Source organism: Falco cherrug, chromosome 15 (genome assembly GCF_023634085.1).
Source record: "Falco cherrug isolate bFalChe1 chromosome 15, bFalChe1.pri, whole genome shotgun sequence".
Taxonomy (NCBI): domain Eukaryota; kingdom Metazoa; phylum Chordata; class Aves; order Falconiformes; family Falconidae; genus Falco; species Falco cherrug.
Genome location: NC_073711.1, coordinates 12707344 through 12729671, shown reverse-complemented (window position 1 = coordinate 12729671; position 22328 = coordinate 12707344). Strand labels below are relative to the sequence as shown.

General features: G+C 50.3%; 2 protein-coding genes across 2 annotated transcripts; both read left to right on the top strand.

Annotated features, from left to right (window-relative positions):
• The first annotated feature begins 148 nt into the window (after positions 1-148).
• LOC106631235 (nuclear pore glycoprotein p62-like) lies at positions 149-10783 on the top strand. The gene is made up of 12 exons (XM_055727765.1): positions 149-565; positions 1354-1754; positions 2614-2733; positions 3662-3790; positions 4563-4658; positions 5789-5897; positions 6049-6193; positions 6597-6646; positions 6772-6906; positions 7350-7461; positions 8315-8381; positions 10186-10783. The coding sequence occupies exons 1-12, from the start codon at positions 285-287 to the stop codon at positions 10275-10277; spliced, it is 1737 nt and encodes a 578-aa protein (XP_055583740.1). The 5' UTR covers positions 149-284; the 3' UTR covers positions 10278-10783.
• A 795-nt stretch (positions 10784-11578) lies between these two features.
• On the top strand, positions 11579-22226 carry LOC102050229 (nuclear pore glycoprotein p62). Its single transcript, XM_055727767.1, has 12 exons — positions 11579-11994; positions 12783-13183; positions 14036-14155; positions 15083-15211; positions 15984-16079; positions 17208-17316; positions 17468-17612; positions 17952-18001; positions 18127-18261; positions 18955-19066; positions 19920-19986; positions 21618-22226. The coding sequence occupies exons 1-12, from the start codon at positions 11714-11716 to the stop codon at positions 21707-21709; spliced, it is 1737 nt and encodes a 578-aa protein (XP_055583742.1). The 5' UTR covers positions 11579-11713; the 3' UTR covers positions 21710-22226.
• The last annotated feature ends 102 nt before the right edge of the window (positions 22227-22328 follow it).

Here is a 22328-nt window from a genome sequence, read left to right as displayed (position 1 = left end):
GGCACCGCCCCGCCGCGCCTCTCGTGGTCCCGCCAGCCAATCCGGCCGGCCGGCCGCGACCGGCAGCAGGACTGGCCAATGGCCGCCGGCGGCAGGGAGGCGCGGCCGGCGGTTGGGCGGTGGCGGAGAGGGGCGGGCGCGGCGCGGGCGTGCGTCATCCCCGCGCGCGCGGCGGTGTGGCGGTGTGTGCGGGCGCGGGCGGTGTGTGCGGGGGTGGCCGCTGGCCCCGCCGGGCCCGGCTGTGCTGAGGGCGGCGGCCCCGCTGCCCGCTCCGCGCGGCCGCCATGAACCAGTTCAACTTCGGGTCGGGCGCGGCGGGAGGCGGCTTCGCTCTGGGCACGCCGAAGACGGCCGCCACCACGGCCACGACCGGCTTCTCCTTCTCGACGCCCGCCGCCTCGGCGGGCTTCAGCTTCGGCAGCGCGGCCCAGGCGCCCGCCAGCAGCCAGCCCGCCGGGCTCTTCTCCTTCAGCAGGCCGGGCGGTGCCGCGCAGCCCGCCAGCTTCAGCTTCGGGACGCCGGCCACGGCCGCCGCGGCGCCGGCGGCAAACGTGTTCCCGCTGGGGTGAGGGGCCCGGGGTCCGGGCGGGGGTGGGGTGGGCCGGGCCGAGCGGCCCCGGCCGCGGGGGCACGGGCGGGCTCGGGGCAGCGGGGCTGCGGCCCTTGTGCCTGGGCCCCCCGCGGGAGCGCGCTGGGCAGGCGCTGGGCGAGGCCTGTGACCTGCCAGCGCCGGCTCCCTCGGGTGGGCCGGAGCCGTGAGCGGCTGCTGCCTCGGCCCCTGAGCGGGCCCGTGGCGCTGCCTGCCGGGGAGACGGCAGAGCTCTGCCTCCGCGCGTAAAGCCGCTCGTGAAGGCGCGACCCTGGAGCGCTCGGGGTGTTTCTGTGGGAGCCAGTGTGCCCGGCTTGTCCTTAGGCAAGGCTGTGAGCTGTGGGGCGATGCTTGAGAGCTGCTGCTGTCGAAGCTTGCCAGATGGGAGCAGCGGGAAGGGAGCTCGGATGGGGGCTGGCGGTAGAAGGGAGTGAAAAACGAGTCTTCTGTAGAGGAAGCGACAAGGGTGCTGAGGAGCTGAGAGAAGAAGCAACTTCACTGACGTCGCCCCAGATATGTTGCGGTGCCTGGGTGGGTGGGGGTATTTAGGCAGCACTGAGTCAGGCTTAAGAGACCTCACAAGAGGATGGCCAGTGACAGGAGCTGAGATGCAGACTTTGTCAAAATTGCAACATAAGCCTGGTTAAAGCGCGCGCCTCCTTGAAAGGCGGTTTCTGCTGCCAGTGAATGTGTGAGAAAGCCGACTGGGTGCTTGGGTGAACGTAAGCCTCCACCAAAACGGCTTCTTTCCTTTTTTTCTCTAGGACAGCTGCCCCAAAACTCAACTTTGGAGGCAGTAGTGCCACTCAGGCTACAGGAATCACAGCAGGCTTTGGGTTTGGTAGCTCTGTACCAGCCAGTGCGCCCTCAAGTCAAGCAGCAGCCCCTTCTGGCTTTGTGTTTGGATCCACTGGCACCGCCACCACTGCTGCCGCCACCACCACGACCACCGCTCCGTCTGGGACGACCGGAGGGTTCAGTTTTTCCAGTGGTACTGCAGCTCAGGCCGGAACGGCCGGCTTCAACATCGGCACTGCGGCTCCGCAAGCAGCGCCCACAGGGTTGACCTTTGGAGCAGCACCTGCAGCTGCTGCCACCACTGCTGCCACCTTAGGAGCTGCCACCCAGTCAGCGACCCCCTTCAGCCTTGGGGGTCAGTCCACAGGTGAGCTGCAGCTTGAAATGGCAGCTGTAGCGAGGCAGGCTGTCAGCGAGGAGGGCAACCGGGGATGGTGTGGAGGTTGTGCAGCCTCCTGCTTCTGCTGGTGGGAGATGTGGGGAGTGGCTGGGATCAGTGGTTCTTCTGATTCGCTTCTCCAGGGTCATCGGTGACGAGTAGCAATTGCTGTTTAGCCTTTAGTGCAGTGTTTTCTTGGGAAGTAGATGCCTCCAAGCTCGTGTGTTCTTGAACTTGTATTGATCATTTGTTCTCTGAGGCCAGCAGAGAGAAAACCACATCCGTTTGTATCCAGCAGATGTGCCTGAATCCATTTTTTTCTTAGGAACTGACTGAGTCTGACAATGTGTTTAAACGAGCCAGTGAGTTTGTGTCTTCCCTAGGCCAGTCTGGCTGAGCATAGCATGTATTTAGGGAAAGTTTCTCGGGACGGCGCTTTGGTCCAGCACTTGATTTCTGCGATAAAGCACTGTTTACCTTCCCAGCAGCAGGAGCTTGCCCACTTGCGCAGGATCCGGCAAAAGTTCAGTTTGCTTTTTTTTTTTATTTACTTGTTGGGGATGGTTATAACGTGGTGATGGTGACAGGCCTCAGGGGGAAGGTGGTTGCCTCTGGGATGAGGGTGATGTTCATCTGTGTACGAATCATTGTTGAAAGTCTTTGGAGGTAAGGAGCGTGTTAGCCCTAGTTTGTTTTCTGGAGAACGTGGAGTATTTGTTACACTGCGTATTGTTGTGGGGCTTTTTTGTGCTCTTACTGCTTCAAACTTGACTAGTGCTGTTACCAGTGGAAACTACGGAGTCTCTGTAGTGAAAGGTTCGTCTTTTCCTTGTGCTACTTGTTCCAGGTGTAAACTTTGGGACATTGCCTTCAACAGCAGCAACAGCAGCCACTAGTGCGCCTGCAGCAACGCTGACCGCTAGTACCAGCCAGGGACCCACTCTGTCCTTTGGAACCAAACTTGGAGGTAGGAGGTGATTACAGGAGATAATTACGGAAGACTTAACGAATCTGGTGTCCTTCTGGGAGCAGTTTTCTGAACTGGGGTCTGGAAACAGGCTAGAACTGTTTGTCACCGTGAATTTGCAATGCCACCAGTAATCTGTGGCAGTTCATATAGCCGCTGGAGTCAGTACCGTGGTTTTTTTATTGTGTCGCACGTGCCAAATTCTGTCCTGTACTTGTTGGTGGAGCGTAGTGGAAGGGAGCGGCAGGTTTAAAGGGCCCATTGGAAGAGAGAGGGTTGAGGTAGAATAAGAGGGACACTGGTTTGACGTTGGGAGAGGGGTCCGCCGGAGTCGAGAAATTACTCAATATGAGTTATGCATCTTGCTCATCTTTTATTAGCTTCTAACGCTTCTTATATAGCCTCGATACACAAGCATGTTCCCAAAGCAAACATATAATTGGTTATTAGCCCCTAAGCACGCGCTGCTCTCACACCACTAATTATCATGATTAGAACAAGCATTCTATCCATGCAGCTGTTTGCGTTAGCTATGTTTTAGCCTTGCGGTTTGCTACTCCCTTTATTCCCATTCCGCTCCCTATCTCCCTTGGCCTTGCACCTGTCTTCCCTAACAGCTGCAGCTTGTTACAGCCACGGCCTGGTAGTACAACAAAGTTACTTGGTCTCAGGATTCAAGAATAGATCAAGGCCACTTTCTTGTTAACTTCAGCACAACTTCACCACAATTCTAATGGATTGTGCAGGTCTTTAGGGATTCTGTGGCCACGCTTCTGCAGCCATTCTTCTACAGTTTTACATCTTTCATCCATCAAAAAACTGGTGTTGCTGGGCAGATCTGCATGGCGCGTTCAGCACAATCTTTTGAAATGGGTGAGAGCTTGCTGCGGTCTGGCTGTAGAAGAGGTATGCTTTTTTCTGTTTGCAGTAACATCCACAGCTGCTACCAGTGCCTCTACCACCACAACCTCGATTCTTGGTTCGACGGGGCCTACGTTGCTCGCGCCTATAGCGAGTTCTTCAGCACCGACATCGTCTACCACCACAGGCCTCACACGTAAGTCACAACGTACGGGTTTTAGCTGCTGGGGGAATACACAAGCAGCGTGGTTGGTGCTGCCTGTGAGTGGTGGAGCTGCAGATACTGATGCTGGGGTGACATGGGAGAACTCAAAGGGCCAGCTCTTGTCGCTGTTTGCCACCTTCCCTCTTTGTGATTTCTGGCAAACTGCCTTCAATGGTGAGGCACGGAGGCTTTTGTTCAAACCAAAGCACGCTTCAAATTCAGGGTGAGGAAGCAGCATGGGGCAGTTTTAGCTGTATGTGAATTGTTTGTTTCTCTCTCTGGGAGCATTGCCACCACTGAGCTTTCAAGTGATGTTTTAGCAGCCGACTTCCACACCCCGGTGCCTTGAGTGTGGTTATGTCTGCCTTTTGACTTCTGCGTGAGGTGTTAGTGCTGCTTAAAGAGCAGTGGAGGTGCTGTGTGTGAAAAACAAGTCTTGATGCAGCTGTACATTTGTGAGTTCCCCTCGTAATAGCTGGCAAGTTTCCTCTTGCTGAAAGACATTTATGGCAGGAAATGGGTAAATGACAGTAGCTTGGCACCTGGGTTGATAAAGTTTCTGGAAGAACTGCAGAGCATTCTGGCTGTATTATAGCTTCAGCCTGCCTGTTTTCACGTTGTGTCGGGATGATCCTCCACCTCGACAGCTGTCCTGTTTAATAGAAGTAAAGACCATACGTGGAGATGGGTGAGCAGGCAGAGCTGTCCAAAGGGGCACTGCATTTAGTGGTTTTGCAAACTCTGTGTTGTCTTCCGTTTCCAGTTGGTGCCCCTTCCACTGGGACAGGCAGTCTTGGAACGCTTGGGTTTGGATTAAAAATTCCTGGAACAACAGCTGCCGCAACAAGCACTGCTACTGGTAAGAGCTAGGTGCTGAAAGTAGCTGAAGAGAAGGAAGCCTGCCTTCAGTGCTCTGTCGTAAAGGGCCACGCTAGTGTAGCAGCATAGCAGCTGTAATTTGTAATGCCCTCCGGTAGCTGAAAATAACACAGTCTTTCTTCCTCTGATCCTCCTTTTCCATCTCCTCAAATGCACAGTAACTCTACAACTTCTGAGAGCCTGTCCCCGCAGCAAAGGGAGTTTGGGTGAAGGAAGGCCCGTGTGCTTTGATGGTGTAGTTTGCAGCAAGTAAAGTAAATGGATTAGCTGCTCTTTCTTGGCCTGCCTGTGTAGGTGCAGACTTGCCTGGGGAGTCGAGGGAGAGGTGTCTTGATGGGGAAAGGGAGAGGCCACCGACTGGTGGGGAGCGTTAGGGAGAGATGGTTTATGTTGCAGTGCTGCTCCATTCATCGGTTTCTTCCATAGGACAAATTGCAAAGCGTTGGATATCATTAACTTGAGAAACCAACCCCCAGAAAAGCAGTGCAGCTATGGATGCTGTCTTTAAGTGGCAGCCCTCATGTGAAAACCTGCCGTGGAGTTTGCTGCTGCACGGTGTTGGGGTTCAGGTCTGAGCGTCTTTTTCTGGATGCAGTTACCAGCCAGTTTTCAGTGGGATGCCATGGTTGCTGCTCAGCTCTCAAGGTGTTTGAGCTCAGTGCCTCGAAGTGCCATGTGGCTGCTGCCACTGCCATGTGACAGGTGCTCTTAGCTTTGTGAAGACATAGAAATTGCCTCTTCTGCAGCGATGCTGGAAGGAGACTGGCTGTGCTGGTGGTTCCTAGGTCTAATATTAAAACGTGAGGAGATTGAGAGGAGTGGGCTAACGCTGTGTTTCTTTGAATAATGCCCAGTTTAAATGCAGGTTGCAGGTTCCTGGTTTTACTAGAACTACTAGCCAGGCGTTTACAGTCTACTGCTTTTGTGTCGAGGTGCATTTTTTCCCCTTCCTGAGAGATGTGGGATTTGTTTTTTGTCCCTTCAAAGGGAAAGGGACCTAGTTGATCTCATACAGCTCTGCGCTGAGAGGTGTGTGTGGGACCTGTTCTCGATTTCCTGGGTAGTGGCTGCTGGCCACTTCTGTTGCTTGACTTGAACCTCTTCTTTCAGGCACCACTTCTGCTTCTGGCTTTGCTTTGAATCTTAAGCCATTAACTACGACTGGTGCTATTGGAGCTGTGACTTCTACAGCTGCCATAACCACCACCACAACCACCAGGTGAGTGTTTGGGTACAGCTGACTTATTTCCTGACTGGGACAAGAGGCGGTGTTAATGGTGGTATCTGGTGGTGGAGGGGAAGTGAGCGTTGTTGTGTTTCTATTTTGTCTTTTGATCTTGTGTTCTGTGCTGCCTTGCGCTTTGTGTCAGTGCGCCCCCAGTGATGACTTATGCCCAGCTGGAGAGTCTGATAAACAAGTGGAGTCTGGAACTGGAAGACCAAGAGAAACACTTTCTCCATCAAGCTACGCAAGTTAATGCCTGGGACCAGACGCTGATAGAGAATGGGGAGAAGGTAAGGTGACATGCAGTGTAACCTGATGTTGCTTGCTTAGATCCTTAAAGGCTTTAAGTTTTATGGAGTCGGCAAGCCATCTAGTGGGACTTTCTCTTCTTTTTTCTGTTTTTCAAATAGAATTATCTCTGAATCCTTTGAAAAACTCACTCCGTGTCTGTTCTGGTCTTTAGGCATTGAAGGTTGGAAATCTGTTTATGTGAGTTTACTCTGTGGTAACGAGTTACCTTAGGGTGGAGCTTTCAAAGCCCAACCTCCATTATTCAGTTCTGGTCTGTGAATCTTCATGTAACTGTTCCTAGTCAATGTTTTTTATGGTGCTGACTTTCTCAGTTCCACCACTCCTCTTTTATGGGTTGTCTCTTGAATTTTTGTAGTGTAATTGGGTGTCTTCTGTTTCCAGATTACTTCATTACACAGAGAAGTAGAGAAAGTGAAGCTTGATCAGAAGAGGTAGGAGACTATGAACACCTGAGATGTTTTCCTTTCTTTTTTGCATCTTCTTGTGTTGTGGTACGGCAGATCTAGGACGTGTATAACGCCTAAGTGGGGGTAGAGTAACGTTTTCTCTTTTCCAGACTGGATCAGGAACTGGACTTCATTCTGTCACAGCAGAAAGAGCTTGAAGACTTGTTGACCCCTCTGGAGGAGTCTGTGAAGGAGCAGAGTGGGACTATCTACTTGCAGCACGCGGATGAAGAACGGGAGAGGACGTAAGACAAAAATGAGCTTTGACCGTGAGATGAGCAGGCTAATGTGGCGATGATCAATCAGCAAGAAGTGGAGCTGGGACACATGACAATATTGAACTCTCAGTGGCCTTATTCAAACATGTAATCCTGTTTTATGCATGGCAACTTTAGGTTTTAAGCATTAGAAATGGGGATTGTGACTGGAAGCCCTTGAATCTGCATGAAAATGTCTTTGGGTGTTGGTGTAATCAGCTGTGTGGGAAAAGGTTACCGATTTTGGTGTAAGCTCTGAAAAGTAATGATTATTTAGTGATAGAAATGAAAAGAGCAGAATGCACTATGTGTGTCCTTATAAGCCCAAAGTCTTTAATTGCAGTAGTGTAATAAGAAGTTGGTGTGACTGGGAGCAGGTCTTCCAAAGTTCACTTTTAATATTCTGACCTTGGTTCCCATGCATTTTGCAGCTATAAACTGGCTGAAAATATTGATGCTCAGTTGAAGCGTATGGCACAAGATCTGAAAGACATCACTGAGCACTTGAATACATCAAGAGGCCCGGCAGACACGAGCGACCCGGTAAATGCAAGCTTTCTTTTTTTGTGTGTTGTATAGAAGGGAGAGATTATTTAAACTACTGCTAACTCTTTGTCCACTTGTGGATAGTCTGCTGCTTGTGGTTTCAGCCTTGGAGCAGGGTGTTTTGTTTTGTCCGTGGGTTGGTTCTCTTCTGGTAAAACTTGCATTATAACGCAGCACAAGCCAGGCTGACTCACATAACTATGTGAGTTTTCAGAGTATCCCATTGTGGTATGAACTCTGGTAATTTGCTTGTTGTCTAGTTTTTGCCTAGACTACAGCTTGTTTCAGAGGCATTTCTTAAGGCTGCTCCCGCTACCTGCTCCGCCACTTGCGTCTTTCTTTTGGCAACCTAAATTTTGTTCAGAAGGCCCTCTGTAGCTGCTGATGCGTTTCTGTAATACTACTTTTGTATCCTCATGGAAACAAGATCTGAATTACCAGCTCTTTCTGATAGGTGTTAAATTGATCATGATTGTCCTTGTAGCTTTACTGAGAAACTTTTTTTTCCCGTAAGAATTCCCCATTGTTACTGCAGACTGAGTTTTATCCCATTCCTTTTTACTTTGGCCAGCTCCATCCTAAGGAGCTTAATGTGGTGGTGGTTCCTAGGTCTGAATTGGAAGCAGCCTAAGCCACAAGCACATACTCTAAAGCAGTCTGTTTTCTTGCTGGTAAGGAGAAGCAAAGCAATGCAGTCGTTGCACGGGAAGGCGGCTGCTCAGTTAGTGGAGCTGTACATATGAGGAATTGGACTGCGTCACGTTCCAACGGCAGGGGTGGGCAAGCTGCCTTACTGCTCTTAGTTTCCATGTAGTGTAACAAATGACTGTCACCTTCTGTTTCTGCTCAGCTTCAGCAGATCTGTAAAATTTTGAATGCACACATGGATTCCTTGCAGTGGATTGACCAGAATTCAGGTGAGAGTTGTCTTGCTGCTTTTTGGGACTGTAAAGAGAAAGCATGTAGTGAGTGTTTCTTGAACAGAAATGAATTGCTGTAGTTCCCCGAGGATTCTCCTCCTCCTCACCTTCAATGACACTGCCCCTTTTGTGCTTGAATTCTCCCGATGCACGTTCAGGGCCTTTGCTGAGAAGTAATTCCTGGCAACTGCTAATGTCTTACAAAAAAGCCCAGCTTGAAATGCATCATTGCAAAGCAGAGGACTTGGAAATGTTATGCTTTGTTCTACCAAACTAAGGTTAAATGTTGCAGCTTCTAAAATGTTGGTGGGTTTCCCTTTGGAATATGAAAGTTGGTGAGGTGGAGGGTGTGTGTGTGTGTGTGTGTGTGTATGCATAACGTTACCATCATCCCCTCGGCCACTGAAAGCCAGATGCAGGTAAGACTGAGCGGCACATGTGTATCTGCAGGCGCAGTAACTCCGCAGTGTGGAAATTTGACAGTAGCAGTAACTTGTGATGTAGTGCAGAGCGGAAGATGCACTTGATAGTGAAAACTTGGTAGTGTAGTTATTGTTGCTTGGTATATCAGTTAAAGGTGAATCTAAGACATGGTGCCATGCTAATACCTAAGATAAAGTGGGAGCTTTTCTCACAGGGAATGCCTCTTTGTGAGGGATCTGAGAAGTATAAACGTGTTTGGTTTTTAACTGATGTTAGCAGCCACACGGGGGCATGGCAGAATATAAAGCAGTGCTGCTCTCTCACCAGCATCAAATTGCACTGTCTGATGAGAATGTACTTCTTGGGTGAAAGCAGGCATTCTACCACGCATGTTTAAATAGTATTATTGGCTTCAGCTCGGGATTTAATTTGGTTTTCTTCCAGAATATATATGCGAACTTCTGCATGCTGAACATGCCTCTATTGGGAAGTCTGGTGCAGCTCCTGTGACATCAGAATTCTAGCTTTACAGAATGTGTGTGGAAATAGCAACCCCTTTCCTTTACATTTTCCGAGAAGGGAGATGCGGTATTTCCTCTGTAATCTGTACTGTCGAAATTGTCTTATCAGTTAATAATGATTCATTTTCTTTGCTGGGAGACATACATGTAAAGATACAGTTAAGCTCCAGTTCACCTTCAAGCCAGAAAGAAGCAATAAGCTAAGAAATTGAAGTTTTAAAAAAATATTAATGTATCTCTGTTTCTGTGGGGTTCTTGGGAAGGAGAATGCCTGTTACCGTGTGTACTTAAGTGGTCAGGTGGAAAAACAGTGCAGTTCTGAAGTAACCCTTCATGTAGCCCTTGCTATTAGTACATTGACTAGGCCTGCGAGCGACACATTCCTTGGTATTCTTTTTTGTCTATGTAAAAAAACCGACACTCTCCACCTAAACCAGACCCAGGGCATCTGTCCTGTAGGTGAAGTTATCAAGTTTGCTTTCTGTGGAACGCCTCCGGGACGGATTAGAGTAAGCTGGTGATCTTATCTAGGCATACCCACACAGTGGCTATTAACAAGTCTGACTTGTTACACAATTATGTGCCACTGTGTGGCATTTTATTCACGTTAGCACTGACTGGCATTGCCACAGTTAAATGGACTTGCTGAATGAGGATGCAGGATGGTGCTGTTCCACAGGTGAAAAGAGTGTTTGGACCAAAGCCTTGTACTGACCTTTTCTCCCTTCCTGTGAGAACCAGAAGGACTTCTCCTATGTAGGTATAAATGAACTCAGATTTGAGTGAGAGAGATCTGTGAGACTGTGCAGGTTGTGTTCTAGGGTGATTGTGAATTTAATCGCTTGTGTCTCCCACAGCTGTGTTGCAGAGAAAGGTTGAAGAGGTGACAAAGGTTTGTGAGAGCCGCCGCAAAGAGCAAGAGCGCAGTTTTCGGATCACTTTTGATTGAAGGACTTCAAAGGATTAACCTGAAATCTCCATAGAAAACAGATCCCGGTCTCAAATTACAATCTGGTTTTGTTTCTTTTCTTGCAATAAAAAAAGCCAGTCCTTGCAGTGTCTGACTGGAATTCACCCGCTCCAGTCTGGGAGACTGGATGCAATTTGTGGAGGAAGTACGTGCTCTTTGTTCTTTGTAAGTGCATGCAGACTGGTGAGTGACCCAAACGGATGTCCTCGAGGGATGTAAGCACTGTGTGACTCCACCGCTGAGCTCTCCAGTACTTAGGTGTAACTTGACCGTGTTCAGCTGAGACTTCATAAGCCTTTATTCAGGTCCTTACAGAGATGGTTTAATGAAGAGCTGTCCTCAGAAGGAGCTGCAGCATTCTGAGAGACTGCAGTTCCTCCTGTTGCTCGCTGGAGTTTGTGTTTAAATTAGGTATGTTTCCACTTCTGAAGGTGGGCCTAGTTTTCTGTACTTTCTGGCAATAAATGCTTTTGTGCTGGTTGGTACCTGTCAGTGGAATTTCTACACAATTAAAAATTACTGGATGTGCCGGCAGGAAAGTGGTGCTTGTGTGGCGATTGGGTGTAGTGCAGGTTGTTGGGCAGGAAGGACCATGGTCAGCAAGCCTGCTGCGAAGGTCACCGCTTTCTGATAAAAGCGCGTTGATAAGGCCCGTGGCGCTGTGCCTTTACTGGCAGAGGGAAGTGAATGGCGGCGCATTTAGCAGGGGTGCCCCTGTACCGAGATCCCCTGTGGGCTTTGTGCTTCGGCCCTGCCCAGTGCTGAAGGGGTGCCGATGCTGGGTGAGGGGCTCTGCTTTGTATTTTCCTTCCTGGGCCCGCACCCGTCAGCTTTGTCTGTGTGTTGTCCCCCGGAGAAAAGGGAAGGGCCTGCGCGGGAGAGTCATCTCCTGACTAACGAGGGGTAAAACCTGCGAGCCGCTCGTCGATTGACGTATGGCAGCGCTGAGCAGGCGGGTTCCGCGCTTCGCTCCGGGCAGGCCCAGGGCAGCCCCAGCTCCAGCCCCGAGCCCAGGGCGAGCGGGAAGAGCCGGGGAAAGCCGGCCTCGGCGCGGCCCCGCTTTCCGGCCCCGGTGCCGCCGCACGGCCCACAGCCGCCCCGGCCGCGTCCCCGTCCCCGCGGCAACGGGCCGGCACCGCCCCGCCGCGCCTCTCGTGGTCCCGCCAGCCAATCCGGCCGGCCGCCCGCGACCGGCAGCAGGACTGGCCAATGGCCGCCGGCGGCAGGGAGGCGCGGCCGGCGGTTGGGCGGTGGCGGAGAGGGGCGGGCGCGGCGCGGGCGTGCGTCATCCCCGCGCGCGCGGCGGTGTGGCGGTGTGTGCGGGCGCGGGCGGTGTGTGCGGGGGTGGCCGCTGGCCCCGCCGGGCCCGGCTGTGCTGAGGGCGGCGGCCCCGCTGCCCGCTCCGCGCGGCCGCCATGAACCAGTTCAACTTCGGGTCGGGCGCGGCGGGAGGCGGCTTCGCTCTGGGCACGCCGAAGACGGCCGCCACCACGGCCACGACCGGCTTCTCCTTCTCGACGCCCGCCGCCTCGGCGGGCTTCAGCTTCGGCAGCGCGGCCCAGGCGCCCGCCAGCAGCCAGCCCGCCGGGCTCTTCTCCTTCAGCAGGCCGGGCGGTGCCGCGCAGCCCGCCAGCTTCAGCTTCGGGACGCCGGCCACGGCCGCCGCGGCGCCGGCGGCAAACGTGTTCCCGCTGGGGTGAGGGGCCCGGGGTCCGGGCGGGGGTGGGGTGGGCCGGGCCGAGCGGCCCCGGCCGCGGGGGCACGGGCGGGCTCGGGGCAGCGGGGCTGCGGCCCTTGTGCCTGGGCCCCCCGCGGGAGCGCGCTGGGCAGGCGCTGGGCGAGGCCTGTGACCTGCCAGCGCCGGCTCCCTCGGGTGGGCCGGAGCCGTGAGCGGCTGCTGCCTCGGCCCCTGAGCGGGCCCGTGGCGCTGCCTGCCGGGGAGACGGCAGAGCTCTGCCTCCGCGCGTAAAGCCGCTCGTGAAGGCGCGACCCTGGAGCGCTCGGGGTGTTTCTGTGGGAGCCAGTGTGCCCGGCTTGTCCTTAGGCAAGGCTGTGAGCTGTGGGGCGATGCTTGAGAGCTGCTGCTGTCGAAGCTTGCCAGATGGGAGCAGCGGGAAGGGAGCTCGGATGGGGGCTGGCGGTAGAAGGGAGTGAAAAACGAGTCTTCTGTAGAGGAAGCGACAAGGGTGCTGAGGAGCTGAGAGAAGAAGCAACTTCACTGACGTCGCCCCAGATATGTTGCGGTGCCTGGGTGGGTGGGGGTATTTAGGCAGCACTGAGTCAGGCTTAAGAGACCTCACAAGAGGATGGCCAGTGACAGGAGCTGAGATGCAGACTTTGTCAAAATTGCAACATAAGCCTGGTTAAAGCGCGCGCCTCCTTGAAAGGCGGTTTCTGCTGCCAGTGAATGTGTGAGAAAGCCGACTGGGTGCTTGGGTGAACGTAAGCCTCCACCAAAACGGCTTCTTTCCTTTTTTTCTCTAGGACAGCTGCCCCAAAACTCAACTTTGGAGGCAGTAGTGCCACTCAGGCTACAGGAATCACAGCAGGCTTTGGGTTTGGTAGCTCTGTACCAGCCAGTGCGCCCTCAAGTCAAGCAGCAGCCCCTTCTGGCTTTGTGTTTGGATCCACTGGCACCGCCACCACTGCTGCCGCCACCACCACGACCACCGCTCCGTCTGGGACGACCGGAGGGTTCAGTTTTTCCAGTGGTACTGCAGCTCAGGCCGGAACGGCCGGCTTCAACATCGGCACTGCGGCTCCGCAAGCAGCGCCCACAGGGTTGACCTTTGGAGCAGCACCTGCAGCTGCTGCCACCACTGCTGCCACCTTAGGAGCTGCCACCCAGTCAGCGACCCCCTTCAGCCTTGGGGGTCAGTCCACAGGTGAGCTGCAGCTTGAAATGGCAGCTGTAGCGAGGCAGGCTGTCAGCGAGGAGGGCAACCGGGGATGGTGTGGAGGTTGTGCAGCCTCCTGCTTCTGCTGGTGGGAGATGTGGGGAGTGGCTGGGATCAGTGGTTCTTCTGATTCGCTTCTCCAGGGTCATCGGTGACGAGTAGCAATTGCTGTTTAGCCTTTAGTGCAGTGTTTTCTTGGGAAGTAGATGCCTCCAAGCTCGTGTGTTCTTGAACTTGTATTGATCATTTGTTCTCTGAGGCCAGCAGAGAGAAAACCACATCCGTTTGTATCCAGCAGATGTGCCTGAATCCATTTTTTTCTTAGGAACTGACTGAGTCTGACAATGTGTTTAAACGAGCCAGTGAGTTTGTGTCTTCCCTAGGCCAGTCTGGCTGAGCATAGCATGTATTTAGGGAAAGTTTCTCGGGACGGCGCTTTGGTCCAGCACTTGATTTCTGCGATAAAGCACTGTTTACCTTCCCAGCAGCAGGAGCTTGCCCACTCGTGCAGGATCCGGCAAAAGTTCAGTTTTGCTTTTTTTTTATTTACTTGTTGGGGATGGTTATAACGTGGTGATGGTGACAGGCCTCAGGGGGAAGGTGGTTGCCTCTGGGATGATGTTCATCTGTGTACGAATCATTGTTGAAAGTCTTTGGAGGTAAGGAGCGTGTTAGCCCTAGTTTGTTTTCTGGAGAACGTGGAGTATTTGTTACACTGCGTATTGTTGTGGGGCTTTTTTGTGCTCTTACTGCTTCAAACTTGACTAGTGCTGTTACCAGTGGAAACTACGGAGTCTCTGTAGTGAAAGGTTCGTCTTTTCCTTGTGCTACTTGTTCCAGGTGTAAACTTTGGGACATTGCCTTCAACAGCAGCAACAGCAGCCACTAGTGCGCCTGCAGCAACGCTGACCGCTAGTACCAGCCAGGGACCCACTCTGTCCTTTGGAACCAAACTTGGAGGTAGGAGGTGATTACAGGAGATAATTACGGAAGACTTAACGAATCTGGTGTCCTTCTGGGAGCAGTTTTCTGAACTGGGGTCTGGAAACGGGCTAGAACTGTTTGTCACCGTGAATTTGCAATGCCACCAGTAATCTGTGGCAGTTCATATAGCCGCTGGAGTCAGTACCGTGGTTTTTTTATTGTGTCGCACGTGCCAAATTCTGTCCTGTACTTGTTGGTGGAGCGTAGTGGAAGGGAGCGGCAGGTTTAAAGGGCCCATTGGAAGAGAGAGGGTTGAGGTAGAATAAGAGGGACACTGGTTTGACGTTGGGAGAGGGGTCCGCCGGAGTCGAGAAATTACTCAATATGAGTTATGCATCTTGCTCATCTTTATTAGCTTCTAACGCTTCTTATATAGCCTCGATACACAAGCATGTTCCCAAAGCAAACATATAATTGGTTATTAGCCCCTAAGCACGCGCTGCTCTCACACCACTAATTATCATGATTAGAACAAGCATTCTATCCATGCAGCTGTTTGCGTTAGCTATGTTTTAGCCTTGCGGTTTGCTACTCCCTTTATTCCCATTCCGCTCCCTATCTCCCTTGGCCTTGCACCTGTCTTCCCTAACAGCTGCAGCTTGTTACAGCCACGGCCTGGTAGTACAACAAAGTTACTTGGTCTCAGGATTCAAGAATAGATCAAGGCCACTTTCTTGTTAACTTCAGCACAACTTCACCACAATTCTAATGGATTGTGCAGGTCTTTAGGGATTCTGTGGCCACGCTTCTGCAGCCATTCTTCTACAGTTTTACATCTTTCATCCATCAAAAAACTGGTGTTGCTGGGCAGATCTGCATGGCGCGTTCAGCACAATCTTTTGAAATGGGTGAGAGCTTGCTGCGGTCTGGCTGTAGAAGAGGTATGCTTTTTTCTGTTTGCAGTAACATCCACAGCTGCTACCAGTGCCTCTACCACCACAACCTCGATTCTTGGTTCGACGGGGCCTACGTTGCTCGCGCCTATAGCGAGTTCTTCAGCACCGACATCGTCTACCACCACAGGCCTCACACGTAAGTCACAACGTACGGGTTTTAGCTGCTGGGGGAATACACAAGCAGCGTGGTTGGTGCTGCCTGTGAGTGGTGGAGCTGCAGATACTGATGCTGGGGTGACATGGGAGAACTCAAAGGGCCAGCTCTTGTCGCTGTTTGCCACCTTCCCTCTTTGTGATTTCTGGCAAACTGCCTTCAATGGTGAGGCGCGGAGGCTTTTGTTCAAACCAAAGCACGCTTCAAATTCAGGGTGAGGAAGCAGCATGGGGCAGTTTTAGCTGTATGTGAATTGTTTGTTTCTCTCTCTGGGAGCATTGCCACCACTGAGCTTTCAAGTGATGTTTTAGCAGCCGACTTCCACACCCCGGTGCCTTGAGTGTGGTTATGTCTGCCTTTTGACTTCTGCGTGAGGTGTTAGTGCTGCTTAAAGAGCAGTGGAGGTGCTGTGTGTGAAAAACAAGTCTTGATGCAGCTGTACATTTGTGAGTTCCCCTCGTAATAGCTGGCAAGTTTCCTCTTGCTGAAAGACATTTATGGCAGGAAATGGGTAAATGACAGTAGCTTGGCACCTGGGTTGATAAAGTTTCTGGAAGAACTGCAGAGCATTCTGGCTGTATTATAGCTTCAGCCTGCCTGTTTTCACGTTGTGTCGGGATGATCCTCCACCTCGACAGCTGTCCTGTTTAATAGAAGTAAAGACCATACGTGGAGATGGGTGAGCAGGCAGAGCTGTCCAAAGGGGCACTGCATTTAGTGGTTTTGCAAACTCTGTGTTGTCTTCCGTTTCCAGTTGGTGCCCCTTCCACTGGGACAGGCAGTCTTGGAACGCTTGGGTTTGGATTAAAAATTCCTGGAACAACAGCTGCCGCAACAAGCACTGCTACTGGTAAGAGCTAGGTGCTGAAAGTAGCTGAAGAGAAGGAAGCCTGCCTTCAGTGCTCTGTCGTAAAGGGCCACGCTAGTGTAGCAGCATAGCAGCTGTAATTTCTAATGCCCTCCGGTAGCTGAAAATAACACAGTCTTTCTTCCTCTGATCCTCCTTTTCCATCTCCTCAAATGCACAGTAACTCTACAACTTCTGAGAGCCTGTCCCCGCAGCAAAGGGAGTTTGGGTGAAGGAAGGCCCGTGCGCTTTGATGGTGTAGTTTGCAGCAAGTAAAGTAAATGGATTAGCTGCTCTTTCTTGGCCTGCCTGTGTAGGTGCAGACTTGCCTGGGGAGTCGAGGGAGAGGTGTCTTGATGGGGAAAGGGAGAGGCCAACGACTGGTGGGGAGCGTTAGGGAGAGATGGTTTATGTTGCAGTGCTGCTCCATTCATCGGTTTCTTCCATAGGACAAATTGCAAAGCGTTGGATATCATTAACTTGAGAAACCAACCCCCAGAAAAGCAGTGCAGCTATGGATGCTGTCTTTAGGTGGCAGCCCTCATGTGAAAACCTGCCGTGGAATTTGCTGCTGCACGGTGTTGGGGTTCAGGTCTGAGCGTCTTTTTCTGGATGCAGTTACCAGCCAGTTTTCAGTGGGATGCCATGGTTGCTGCTCAGCTCTCAAGGTGTTTGAGCTCAGTGCCTCGAAGTGCCATGTGGCTGCTGCCACTGCCATGTGACAGGTGCTCTTAGCTTTGTGAAGACATAAATTGCCTCTTCTGCAGCGATGCTGGAAGGAGACTGGCTGTGCTGGTGGTTCCTAGGTCTAATATTAAAACGTGAGGAGATTGAGAGGAGTGGGCTAACGCTGTGTTTCTTTGAATAATGCCCAGTTTAAATGCAGGTTGCAGGTTCCTGGTTTTACTAGAACTACTAGCCAGGCGTTTACAGTCTACTGCTTTTGTGTCGAGGTGCATTTTTTCCCCTTCCTGAGAGATGTGGGATTTGTTTTTTGTCCCTTCAAAGGGAAAGGGACCTAGTTGATCTCATACAGCTCTGTGCTGAGAGGTGTGTGTGGGACCTGTTCTCGATTTCCTGGGTAGTGGCTGCTGGCCACTTCTGTTGCTTGACTTGAACCTCTTCTTTCAGGCACCACTTCTGCTTCTGGCTTTGCTTTGAATCTTAAGCCATTAACTACGACTGGTGCTATTGGAGCTGTGACTTCTACAGCTGCCATAACCACCACCACAACCACCAGGTGAGTGTTTGGGTACAGCTGACTTATTTCCTGACTGGGACAAGAGGCGGTGTTAATGGTGGTATCTGGTGGTGGAGGGGAAGTGAGCGCTGTTGTGTTTCTATTTTGTCTTTTGATCTTGTGTTCTGTGCTGCCTTGCGCTTTGTGTCAGTGCGCCCCCAGTGATGACTTATGCCCAGCTGGAGAGTCTGATAAACAAGTGGAGTCTGGAACTGGAAGACCAAGAGAAACACTTTCTCCATCAAGCTACGCAAGTTAATGCCTGGGACCAGATGCTGATAGAGAATGGGGAGAAGGTAAGGTGACATGCAGAAAGTCAGACTTTCTCTTCTTTTTTCTGTTTTTCAAATAGAATTATCTCTGAATCCTTTGAAAAACTCACTCCGTGTCTGTTCTGGTCTTTAGGCATTGAAGGTTGGAAATCTGTTTATGTGAGTTTACTCTGTGGTAACGAGTTACCTTAGGGTGGAGCTTTCAAAGCCCAACCTCCATTATTCAGTTCTGGTCTGTGAATCTTCATGTAACTGTTCCTAGTCAATGTTTTTTATGGTGCTGACTTTCTCAGTTCCACCACTCCTCTTTTATGGGTTGTCCCTTGAATTTTTGTAGTGTAATTGGGTGTCTTCTGTTTCCAGATTACTTCATTACACAGAGAAGTAGAGAAAGTGAAGCTTGATCAGAAGAGGTAGGAGACTATGAACACCTGAGATGTTTTTCTTTCTTTTTTGCATCTTCTTGCGTTGTGGTATGGCATATCTAGGACGTGTATAACGCCTAAGTGGGGGTAGAGTAACATTTTCTCTTTTCCAGACTGGATCAGGAACTGGACTTCATTCTGTCACAGCAGAAAGAGCTTGAAGACTTGTTGACCCCTCTGGAGGAGTCTGTGAAGGAGCAGAGTGGGACTATCTACTTGCAGCATGCGGATGAAGAACGGGAGAGGACGTAAGACAAAAATGAGCTTTGACCATGAGATGAGCAGGCTAATGTGGCGATGATCAATCAGCAAGAAGTGGAGCTGGGACACATGACAATATTGAACTCTCAGTGGCCTTATTCAAACACGTAATCCTGTTTTATGCATGGCAACTTTAGGTTTTAAACATTAGAAATGGGGATTGTGACTGGAAGCCCTTGAATCTGCATGAAAATGTCTTTGGGTGTTGGTGTAATCAGCTGTGTGGGAAAAGGTTACCAGTTTTGGCGTAAGCTCTGAAAAGTAATGATTATTTAGTGATAGAAGTGGAAAGAGCAGAATGCACCATGTGGCTCAGGTGTCCATGTAAACCCCAAGGCTTGAATCGTAGCATGGTAATTAAAAGTACCCTTTGTGTGGTCCAAGAAATACAAGTCTTGAAAAATCCAGACCAGCTGGTTCTTTGAATCTGACAAAACCTTCCAGAAAGCACTCCACAGTACCGCTTGTCTCTCTCCATGTATCTGTCAAGAGAGAAACATGTTAGGAGTTAGTTCATCTGTGTTGTAGAATGCCTCTCAGGGTGCTGTTCCCATGTATAAGCCAGCCCAGGTTGGAAGATGCGGAAGCTAATTCTGATTGCCCAGAACTGGTGTGACTGGGAGTAGATCTTCCAAAGTTCACTTTTAATATTCTGACCTTGGTTCCCATGCATTTTGCAGCTATAAACTGGCTGAAAATATTGATGCTCAGTTGAAGCGTATGGCACAAGATCTGAAGGATGTCATTGAACACCTGAATACATCAGGAGGCCCGGCAGACACGAATGACCCGGTAAATGCAAGCTTTCTTTTTTTGTGTGTTGTATAGAAGGGAGAGATTATTTAAACTACTGCTAACTCTTTGTCCACTTGTGGATAGTCTGCTGCTTGTGGTTTCAGCCTTGGAGCAGGGTGTTTTGTTTTGTCCGTGGGTTGGTTCTCTTCTGGTAAAACTTGCATTATAACGCAGCACAAGCCAGGCTGACTCACATAACTATGTGAGTTTTCAGAGTATCCCATTGTGGTATGAACTCTGGTAATTTGCTTGTTGTCTAGTTTTTGCCTAGACTACAGCTTGTTTCAGAGGCATTTCTTAAGGCTGCTCCCGCTACCTGCTCCGCCACTTGCGTCTTTCTTTTGGCAACCTAAATTTTGTTCAGAAGGCCCTCTGTAGCTGCTGATGCATTTCTGTAATACTACTTTTGTATCCTCATGGAAACAAGATCTGAATTACCAGCTCTTTCTGATAGGTGTTAAATTGATCATGATTGTCCTTGTAGCTTTACTGAGAAACTTTTTTTTCCCGTAAGAATTCCCCATTGTTACTGCAGACTGAGTTTTATCCCATTCCTTTTTACTTTTGCCAGCTCCATCCTAAGGAGCTTAATGTGGTGGTGGTTCCTAGGTCTGAATTGGAAGCAGCCTAAGCCACAAGCACATACTCTAAAGCAGTCTGTTTTCTTGCTGGTAAGGAGAAGCAAAGCAATGCAGTCGTTGCATGGGAAGGCGGCTGCTCAGTTAGTGGAGCTGTACATATGAGGAATTGGACTGCGTCACGTTCCAACGGCAGGGGTGGGCAAGCTGCCTTACTGCTCTTAGTTTCCATGTAGTGTAACAAATGACTGTCACCTTCTGTTTCTGCTCAGCTTCAGCAGATCTGTAAAATTTTGAATGCGCACATGGATTCCTTGCAGTGGATTGACCAGAATTCAGGTGAGAGTTGTCTTGCTGCTTTTTGGGACTGTAAAGAGAAAGCATGTAGTGAGTGTTTCTTGAACAGAAATGAATTGCTGTAGTTCCCCGAGGATTCTCCTCCTCCTCACCTTCAATGACACTGCCCCTTCTGTGCTTGAATTCTCCCGATGCACGTTCAGGGCCTTTGCTGAGAAGTAATTCCTGGCAGCTGCTAATGTCGTACAAAAAAGCCCAGCTTGAAATGCATCATTGCAAAGCAGAGGACTTGGAAATGTTATGCTTTGTTCTACCAAACTAAGGTTAAATGTTGCAGCTTCTAAAATGTTGGTGGGTTTCCCTTTGGAATATGAAAGTTGGTGAGGTGGAGGGTGTGTGTGTGTGTGTGTGTGTGTGTATGCATAACGTTACCATCATCCCCTCGGCCACTGAAAGCCAGATGCAGGTAAGACTGAGCGGCACATGTGTATCTGCAGGCGCAGTAACTCCGCAGCGTGGAAATTTGACAGTAGCAGTAACTTGTGATGTAGTGCAGAGCGGAAGATGCGCTTGATAGTGAAAACTTGGTAGTGTAGTTACTCTTGTTTCTGCACGTGGACGCAGGGTGGTGCTGTTTCCACAAGTGAAAGGAGTGTGTGGACCAAAGGCTTGTCCTGACCCTGTCCCTCTTCCTGAAAGAACCAGAAAGACTTTTCCTTCGTAGTTACAACTGAACTCCGATTTGAGCGACAGAGATCAGTGAGTTAGTGAAGCAGACGGCCATTTTATGCCACAATCATTTCTGCATGGTGAATTTTTTGAGAAGTGACAAACTGAAATGTGTTGCTTAATACATTACTGGAAGATACTGGGTTTGACATGCTGCGCAAAACAAAAGCTAACCTGGTGTGTCTGTCTCCAAGCTGCAGGCTGACATAATGCCATAGCCCTGTTGAATAGTTTCTGATAAGCTTTCATGCAATGAAAATAGAAATGGCTTCAGCTTGTGCCAAGGTAATTTGTATATTCTGGTGCCTGCTGTGTTTAAAGTTGATGACGAATTGGCAGCTTACATATTTCCAAATCGGTGATCTGCAAATAATAGATTATGTGTGTTGTGGCTCCTCTGTGGCTGTGCTCAGCAGCTCTTCTGGTCAACTGTACTGTCTTTTCTGTATTTACCGTGACAAGCTTGTTATGGCTGTGTGATACCCTGCAAGAAAATAGGTATAAACTTCTAACATATTGTGTGGTTCACGGGTAATTTGCATAATTCAAAGCAAGTGCAGGTGGTGGATAGGGGAAACTGGTATATAGAACAATTTCTTTTTCTCAAGCTGCAGATCAGCTTGCAGGTCCTGTTCAGGGAGGTTTTGCTCTGCTCTCCGATACAGCGCCCTGAAACTACAAAAAACCTGCATTTAAAAAAAAATTCAAGTACATGTCCCAGGACTCTTGCAGTTCTGCCTGCCAGTCCCTGAATGCTTCAGAATACTTTTTAGACACTCTCCTTTGCATATGGAGAGTGCTTTGTACTGGGTTTTGTCCTCCTTTGTGCGCTGTCAAATCTGAGTGACTGGCAAAATTAAAATGCTTTTCTCCCTATGCAGGCTAAACTGTGCAGAGTTGTGTTCTAGGGTGATTGTGAATTTAATCGCTTGTGTCTCCCACAGCTGTGTTGCAGAGAAAGGTTGAAGAGGTGACAAAGGTTTGTGAGAGCCGCCGCAAAGAGCAAGAGCGCAGTTTTCGGATCACTTTTGATTGAAGGACTTCAAAGGATTAACCTGAAATCTCCATAGAAAACAGAGATTGTCGGGGATCCTGGTCTCAAATTACAATCTGGTTTTGTTTCTTTTCTTGCAATAAAAAAAGCCAGTCCTTGCAGTGTCTGACTGGAATTCACCCGCTCCAGTCTGGGAGACTGGATGCAATTTGTGGAGGAAGTACGTGCTCTTTGTTCTTTGTAAGTGCATGCAGACTGGTGAGTGACCCAAATGGATGTCCTCGAGGGATGTAAGCACTGTGTGACTCCACCGCTGAGCTCTCCAGTACTTAGGTGTAACTTGACCGTGTTCAGCTGAGACTTCATAAGCCTTTATTCAGGTCCTTACAGAGATGGTTTAATGAAGAGCTGTCCTCAGAAGGAGCTGCAGCATTCTGAGAGACTGCAGTTCCTCCTGTTGCTCGCTGGAGTTTGTGTTTAAATTAGGTATGTTTCCACTTCTGAAGGTGGGCCTAGTTTTCTGTACTTTTGGCAATAAATGCTTTTGTGCTGGTTGGTACCTGTCAGTGGAATTTCTACACAATTAAAAATTACTGGATGTGCCGGCAGGAAAGTGGTGCTTGTGTGGCGATTGGGTGTAGTGCAGGTTGTTGGGCAGGAA